Below are 8,325 nucleotides of genomic sequence, written 5' to 3'. Positions count from 1 at the left end.
TCTGAAAAAAATTATGGCAGGGCCCGCGAAGGCCCGGAAAAGGCCCGGATAACAAGTATGCATTTCAGGATTGCGATAAAACAATGATGATATTCCGCGGAGGAAATATCAAGTTCGTCAAACTTGTTCATGCAACAGCAAGAACTTAATACAACTGTGTCCTTCAGTGCTTCTTAACGAATTGGTGCGCTGGTGCTCATATGGATGGTGCCAGTATGGGTAGTATGGATGGTACCCTCGATATGGAATTTCCACAGAACTGTTCTATGTATAAATTGAATGAACTCGAATCGTTTGAACGCATTGAAGATCTTGGTCCTTATCCTGTGTCTGGTGATTATTTCTACATAACGTTGAAATTCTCAAGCTCAACATGCCCTGGAACTTACACTTCTCTGTTTAGTGGTAGTCAGGAATCTGTAAGTTATGGAGAACCACCCAAATTGCCAATTTTCCATAGTAATGTATGTTTTCAGAACTTTGGGTATTTTACAAGTTTCTCGTCTTACGCATTAACAACGACTGGCTTACACACATCTATTGAATTTTGGAGTACCTTAACAAAACAACATGTGAAGGCGATTACGTTTTCACTCTTGATAATGTTGGTGGATGTTATGGGGTGAGCTTTTGATCACAAGCTAAAAGTAAACATCAAACTTGAATTCTAGTTTTTCGGAGAGCCTGTTAAATACAGTCTAGCGGTTGAACGATGTGAAACTATTGGTGGTGATGGTCTAATGACTCTACCGAATCAGGATGCACTTCAAAAAATGATAACGGCTAAAGAAGCCGTTTTCAAAGTCAGTGGCTTTTACTTTGTGGGATATACCAGACCAGATGAAAACAGTGTAAGTTATTATGGCAAGAAGCAGAAATTATTGATTCAATATCTCTGAATCAGGACTGGGAATGGACTCTTCCACATCTGGAATTCGGTGATAATCCTGTTTCAAAGATGTCGGGAAACATTTTAGATGGTCCAGGGTAAGATAATGTCCTATGGCTTGATCCAATTAAAAACGAATTCCAGTTTGTACTCGGTGATCGATCTTCGGTCAAATGTCAATGCTGTTCTTAGTGTTCGAACGTAAATATCAACCTATGTTCTTAAAGAAAATTTCAATTATTTTCAGTGCTGAAGACGTCGCAGATGGATACTTTTGTCATTTCCCCGGTAGAAAAGATTGAAAATTATTTTTCTGTTTTCAGTGGAATAAAATTGTTTAAACTCTTTTTTTCGATTCAATGGTTCTGAGTCAATTTGTCGATTTTTGACAAAGAACCATAATTAGGGCTCAATGCAAAACAATTCGACAAATCTGAAATTATTGATTTAATATTGGAATTTTAAAGTTTTGAAATTTTTCAGAATTTTTTCTTTTTAGAATTTTGAAAATGTTGCAATTTGGAGAATTTCGGAAAAAATTTTAAAATTTTGGATTTTTGAGATTTTTAGAGAATTCGAGAATTATTAAATTTTTGAATTCACAGAAAATTTCAAAATTTTGTAAAATCAGTACTAGTGAAAATAGAAAAATTCGAAAGTTGAAATTTCACAAATTCCTAAAATTCTGAAACTCCTAAAATTGAAAAGTTGAAAAGTTGCAAAATTCAAAAATTAAAACATTCTGAAATTTTAAAATCCCAAAGCTCAAAAATTTAAAAAAATCCTGAAATTCAAAAAGTCCAAAAATCTAAAATTTGTGTTTCTTGAATTGGAACCTCTCAAAATCGCATATTTTCTGATAAATCTTATTCGCGACCCAAATAAACGAAATGTTCCATTTCTCTGTGTATTTTCTACTCGTAAACCACTTGACAATTGGTCTACACCACTCAAAAATTGCTCAATTTTTACTTCTTTTTACTTATTCCTCTGTCTAAAAAACAACCAATATATCACTCTCCCCAAGACCACCGAGACTCATTTTCTCTAACCACTCTCCTCAAATCTCATACTCTCTCGCTTTTTTGATTGTTACACTTTCTCAAAAAGAGAGATTTCCCATTGGATCTGATTTTATTGGATTTCTCAATCACATAAAAATTTTTTGTTGCCAATTTTTTAACCAAAAAATTATTTTTTTCTAAATTTCTGGAACAATTTAAAAAGATGTCCAGCATGAGAGGATGGTACGAAATACGTGGGAAGGCAAGGATTACTGTAGTTTTGAAATTTTCCAAAAATTCCAAAAAAAAAACTGAAAATTTTAGGATTTTTAGAAACTTTAGAATTTTAGAATTTTAGAATTTTAGAGTTTCAGAAATTTTAGAATTTTAGGAATTACTGTTATTTTGAAATTTAACAAAAATTTCAAAGTTTCAGACCCTCAACATCTGGGAAGGCGTTCTCACTCTCTACCATAAGAATTTGGCCTTTTGCCAATTATTCAAAATTTTTCAAGATGAGATTTTTGAAATCCATGTGGAGTTGGAGGATTACGGTATTGAAAAAATGGAATCCGATGGGTACTGGGAATGTGTGGAGATTCGAGGAGAAGTGTCCAATGGAGCGCATTTTCTGTGTCATTCGCTGAATACAGAACATGCTTTAAAAATTTTAAAGGTAAAAAATTAGTTAAATTTTCATTTTCAACTCAAAAAAATGACCCAGAATCTCTTTTTTCTAACTTCGAAATGATGAATTTTGATATTTTTTATAAAATTTAAAATTTCTGAAACTTCAAAAATTCACTTTTTTGGTGTCTAAAACCATCAAAAACGGTCCAAAACGACATTTTTAAAAAGTGTGTCATATGGCTCAATGGGGTTTTCCAATGAAAAATAAGGTCCACAAGGCCAGGGGTTCAATTCTCTAAGGTATCAAATTTTTTTTGATTTTTGTGTGGACCTTAAAAATATTACTTTAATACTAGTTTGAGGTATAGAAAGTAGATTTTTGGAATTTTTCAAAAAAAACTTCATTGAAAAATTTTCATTTTTTTTGAATTCCTGAAAAACCGAAATTTTGGTGCTTTAACACGTGAAATTCACTTTTTTTTGGCATCTAAAACACATCTTAACCATCAAAAACAGACCAAAACGATTCTTTCAAAAAAGTGTGCCAAATGGCTCAGTGGGATTTTCCATGAAAATTTAAGGTCCACAAGGCCAAGGGTTCTATTCTTCTTGGGATCGAATTCTTTTGATTTTTGTGTGGACCTTAAAAGCATAAATTTGAAACTATTCTGAGTTATGGAAAAAGGATTTTTGGAAATTTTCAAAAAAAAAATTTCGAAAAAATTTTTTTTGAATTATTATTTGTTAGGTTCTTCCAACAGCAATTACCTCTATCACTGTCCGGATGGACCCAAATCCATGCAGAAATTGGGAAAAGCCAAAAATCAAGGAACGAATTCAAAATTGGCAACAATTGATGACTGCGATGTGTGAATTTCCAGAAAATTCGAAAATTATTTTGGATTCTAATATGTTGTCCTAATTTTTTGCTTGCATTATGGGTCCCCTTATTTTCACTTATTGATAAACGAAAAATAAAAGATAAATACGAAAATTAATAAGAAAAACCCAAAATTATCAGAATGGAGCATTGGAAAATTGAAAATCACAAAAACTCAAAATGAAGAAACGGAGAAATTGAAATTGAAATTAAAAATAAGTAGCCGGTTGTTGATGCCATCCGGAATTCAGTGCCGTTAGAATCTCCTCTCCAGTTGGTATATAGAATTTTGGCGAGGTTATGGTACGCTGAAAATTAATACGCCGTAAAACCGAAAGGCGCCCACACTGTCAAGTTTGAGCTCAATTATTTCAATTCCTGTGAAAGATATAAAAAAAATGTGACAACTGATAAAATGCTTCTGATATTATAATGAACAATTTATTAGTTGAAAACTGTTTCATATTTCCAACAGGAACCAAGATAAATTAACTCAAACTTTAAAGTTAGGGGACCCTTCTATTACAGGTTTTACAAACAAATCCTAAAAACTCACAGAATTCTGCAAAACCCTTGAGGTAGTCCGATGATACTCGACGTGCTTCTGGAATTCTTCTTGATTTGGAAAGGTTCGGAGGCAAATGTGACAAAATAATTCCATTTGAAGATTCGGATGGAAATATTGATAATGAAAGATGCAATCGGCTTTCCTGGCAAACTCGTAGCAGCAAATTGAGCAGTGGTATCTGGAAAGATTGAATTCTGAGGTCCTTTTTAGGAGTCTGGAGCTCGGCTGTCAAGTTTCCAATCACTTTGAAAATTTCGGAGGATATAAAACAGACCCAGATCGAAAACTTTGCATTCACAGAATTTTTTTAAAATTTCTTTTTCCCGATTTCGTGAAAGACATCCCTTTTTAGACCGGTTTTGTACTGTAAATGTGAATAAATGCTTTAAAATTATTGAAATTTGACCAATCGACGATTTTGAATAATCTTGGATTTTGTACTCCTCGTGGACAAGTTGACGTGCGAAATTTGAATTTTTGAGTTACAAAACAGCTTGAACTTGATTGTTTGGTGTAAAATCGCTAGGAATCACAAAAAGTGCATATTTGAACAAAAAAAATTGAAGAATTCGTGTTTTGTACTCCTCGTGGACAAGTCGACGCGCGAAATTTGAATTTTCGGGTTACAATGTTCAATTTAAAAAAAACGAACCTTTCCAATTCAATTGATTTCACACTATCAATCAGTTTTCCAATTGTATTGATACATGGGTCATGGAAATTTTGGTAAAGATGAAAATTGGATGGTTGATGGAAAACGTTTTGGGGTACTGTAGATTGATGTTCTTTATGTTTAGGTACTTCAGATCTTCGATTTCCACACTTTTCATACTTTTTGTGCGAAGCATACGGTGCCCAAACTTCATCCAATAGCGATTTATCAGTAAAGTGAGTGGCCAAGTGCTTTTTGAAATTTCCCTTGAGTCTGAAAATTTTGCTTTAATTATCTTTATTTCTAATTACCTTACCGAAAATTGGTGAATTGTAAAATGTGTAAAATATAATTTTACATATTTAAACAGCTGATAATTTTTTGATAGCAATGCATTATTTGGAGATAAAGGACGTTAGAAAAAGGATAGCTCAAAAAATGTTTTCCAGAATTTTGATTCCAATTATCTCGGTTTCCAAAAATGCTATCAAAAACTGGTCAACTAGTAAAATGTGTAAAACTTAATTGTTTATATTTTATCTTGTACCTATTTTAATCTGTCTCTACTAGAAATTCAGATAATTCAAAAAAAAACGTACTTTGTCTTTTTATCACAATATGGACAAGAATATGGTTCCGAGACAGTGTGAACCGATAGATGCTCATACAAATTGGATTTGTATTTGAAAGTTTTTGAGCAAAATTCACATTGAAATGCTGGTCCATCAGAGGAGTGGATCGAAGAGTGTTGATTAAGACCTGGAAATTGAGAAAATTCCAAAAAAAATCCTTAAATTTAAGTTGGAAGGACTTAGAAGACGTTTTCAGTGAAAGATGTTGTGTTATTGGAAAATTAATGTCAAATTCGGAATCCTCGTCAAAAATTATCCTGGAAAGCTTTTCTTTTCAAAATTCAAAACGGTCAATGCCCACTAGAAAAAAAGCAAGAAGAAAAATAGGTCTGCTAGACTACAAACTACACTTTTCTATTTAGCAGACCAATGTTCGAAATGGGTCTGCTAGACTACGAACTATAATTAGGACCTTAAAAAATTTAAATTTACCTTTTTTGGAGGCGAAAGACTTGGAGCACGCTTTGCAGTTGAAAATCTCGGTGTTGCTCATTGTGGAAATCTGAAAATTGAAAATCGAAATTTTCTGAAGTTTCTGGAAGTTTAAGATTACTGTATTTAATATCAAAATGTAGCTATTTAAAAGTTCCACACTCTTAAGTTTGAATTTTTCAAAAATCTCAATTTTCAGCCTAGTTACAGCTGAAAAAAGAGAAAAAACTAAAAATTCCAAAATTTCACAGAAGCCGAGAGATTCGGACACGCAGAGTTTGATTTCTCTAACGCTCTCCTTGTTTGTCATGGTCTCTAATTATGGGAGGAGCAAAGGGCAACTTATTGGAATGATTAATAGGGGAAGAAAAAGTGAGAGTGTGTGGAAAATAAGGGGAGTGGTTAGAGAAATTTATTGGATTTTGTAGAAAAGGGAAGCAAAGCAAACAATGGAAAAGGTCAGTTTTTTCGAATTTTCTACTCTACAGTACCCCTCCTCCCCCCCCCCCCAATTCTTTCAAAATAATTTTTGGATCATCCAGTACCCTTAGAATACCAAAAAAATGTTCGAAAACAAATCAAAAAAGTTTTGCCCCGCGCGGGTTTGAACTCTTGGACTCTAGATCGCTAGCCATCCCTCTACCCAGTTGAGCCAAAATGTCAAGTAGGTCATTTCGATGTAGAATTTTGTGCTGATTCTGAATATGGTTTTAGTTTTGTTCTAAGATGTCCAGAACTCGAGATAATTCAAAAAATCTAAGTGGATGCATCATTGTTTCGATTTTTGGAAAAAAAATTGAAATTTTTGGTAGATCAATTTTTTTAAAAATTTTTTTGCCCGCATTTTTTTGCAAAATTGATTTTTTTTCAACTTTTAGAGTCATTTTTCAGCCAGCATTTTTAGATTTTTCCAATTTTCTTTTCAAAAAATCCCAATTTTCAGCCATTTCCAGCCCTCAAAATGTCGTCTGGATTCAAAATCTGGGCACAAGAGACCAGCGACGTCTTCCACGAGGAGTACAAATTTTTGCGAGAATTCGAGATTCAAAATAAACAAAAAAGCTATTGGAGATATCGAATAAGTCAGGAGCAAAAAGAAATCTATAATCAGAAATCGAGAATTTTGAAAATCGAAAAAAAGGAGAGGGAAATTTGGATACCGAAGAATCCCAAGAATCCGTATGAGGTTTGGATTCAGAAGAATTTTGAGAAGATTCGAGAAAAAAATTTGGAGAGGAATTCAGAAGACGTTGTGAGAAAATTGAATGAGATTTGGAGGAAAATGACGGAGGAGGACAAAATTCCATATATTGAAGAATATGAGGAGATTAAAGAGGATCAAAAAGAAGTGAGCAAAATTTCGAAATGTCAAAAATTAAAATTTTGAAATTTAACATTATTAAAATTGAAAAAATTTGGAAAAATCCAAAATCCAGAAAATTGGAACTTACGAAAATAATTTTTTTGAAAATTTTGGAATTTTAAGAATTTCAGAGTTTTGAAAACTTGAAAAGTCTAAGAATTTTAGAATTTTAGAATTTAGATTTCTAGAATTTTAGAATTTTAGAATTTTTAAAAAAGAAATTTTCAGAAGCGCCAAATCGCCAAAAATCTGGAATTAAAGATGAAAAATCGGAGAACTGAAAATCCAATTTTTCCAGTTCAAAATGAAAATTTTATTCAAAAATCTCAAAATTTTGGAGGATTCGGACTTCTTCAGAACCTTCAATTTTTGAATTCTGAATCCCAGAATTTCAAAAAATCAGACCAATCGACTTCCAGAAGTTTCCAGAACTTTTCAGGTACCGTAAACACTCTAATAGAACGTCACCCGAATCGTCAAATTTGAGCCCTTGTATCTCATTTTCTGTGAAAGATATCAAAAAGTTGTCAATCAATAAAATGTTGCTGATATTATGATAAACATTTTATCAGCTAACCACTTTTTGAAATCTTTCAAAAGAAATGAGATATATAGGCTCAAAGTGGACGGACCGGGTGGCGCTCTATTAGAGTGTTTACGGTATTTTTTCAGTTTCCGATAATCTGGATTTTTCTGGAAATTCCAAAAATCAAAATTTCAAAAAAGAGGAAAAAGAAAAAACGATTGTGGTGAAAATTTGGGATCAAAGTCAATTTGAAAATCGACATCTTCAAAATTCGGATTTTCAGAATTTTCCAGAAATTTCGGAATATTTTGAGGATCCAAACTTGCCAACAGGTAATTTATTATTAATTAACTTTTCAAAAAACCTAATTGAATTTTCAGAAATCAATCAAAATTCGGACTTTAATTGTCCTTCTAATTATCTTCCAATGAAAAATGAGAACCTGGAAGTTCGAAACAAGAGAAAATATGAGAATTGGCCAGAAATTGATCCAAATGAACCGATTTTTTTCAATTTACCTGATGGACCTGAATATTTTTGAAGATAATTGAATAATTGCATAATTTAATTGACATTTTGAACTGTATTTTTTGCTCATTCTGTGGTTTTATAAACTTTGAAAATCTAAATTCCATAGTTGCAATTGGGGTCAGATGGCGGGCCGGCTCGTAACTTGTCCCTGTAACGAGATATACAGCCAATTTTAGTGCCGAATTATAAATCTCGACAGGGCCCATCACGTCTATATC

General features: G+C 32.7%; 4 protein-coding genes across 4 annotated transcripts in view; 3 read left to right on the top strand and 1 right to left on the bottom strand.

Moving 5' to 3' along the window:
- CBG07178 overlaps window positions 1-1,191 on the top strand; it is a gene marked incomplete at both ends in the record, with an annotated part of 2,993 nt that extends 1,802 nt beyond the window's left edge. The window contains 6 exons of the mRNA XM_045243161.1: window positions 168-419; window positions 477-622; window positions 698-851; window positions 905-987; window positions 1,034-1,090; window positions 1,137-1,191. Of these exons, the coding sequence (XP_045093373.1) occupies window positions 168-419; window positions 477-622; window positions 698-851; window positions 905-987; window positions 1,034-1,090; window positions 1,137-1,191 (747 nt within the window). The remainder of the gene's footprint in view (window positions 1-167; window positions 420-476; window positions 623-697; window positions 852-904; window positions 988-1,033; window positions 1,091-1,136) is intronic.
- Window positions 1,192-2,458: 1,267 nt separating this feature from the next.
- Window positions 2,459-3,445, top strand: CBG07179 (the record flags this gene model as incomplete). The annotated part of the gene is made up of 2 exons (XM_002632238.2): window positions 2,459-2,569; window positions 3,272-3,445. 2 exons carry the CDS (start codon window positions 2,459-2,461, stop codon window positions 3,443-3,445), a joined length of 285 nt encoding a protein of 94 aa, XP_002632284.2.
- A 167-nt stretch (window positions 3,446-3,612) lies between these two features.
- Window positions 3,613-5,748, bottom strand: CBG07180 (the record flags this gene model as incomplete). The annotated part of the gene is made up of 5 exons (XM_002632239.1): window positions 3,613-3,711; window positions 3,960-4,149; window positions 4,624-4,896; window positions 5,223-5,382; window positions 5,688-5,748. The coding sequence occupies 5 exons, from the start codon at window positions 5,746-5,748 to the stop codon at window positions 3,613-3,615; spliced, it is 783 nt and encodes a 260-aa protein (XP_002632285.1).
- A 900-nt stretch (window positions 5,749-6,648) lies between these two features.
- Window positions 6,649-8,007, top strand: CBG25778 (the record flags this gene model as incomplete). Its single annotated transcript, XM_045243160.1, has 2 exons — window positions 6,649-7,035; window positions 7,957-8,007. The coding sequence occupies 2 exons, from the start codon at window positions 6,649-6,651 to the stop codon at window positions 8,005-8,007; spliced, it is 438 nt and encodes a 145-aa protein (XP_045098598.1).
- Window positions 8,008-8,325: the final 318 nt, after the last annotated feature.

The sequence above is a fragment of the Caenorhabditis briggsae genome (genome assembly GCF_000004555.2).
Source record: "Caenorhabditis briggsae complete genome, chrII, whole genome shotgun sequence".
Taxonomy (NCBI): domain Eukaryota; kingdom Metazoa; phylum Nematoda; class Chromadorea; order Rhabditida; family Rhabditidae; genus Caenorhabditis; species Caenorhabditis briggsae.
This window is presented reverse-complemented; position numbering and strand designations above follow the sequence as displayed.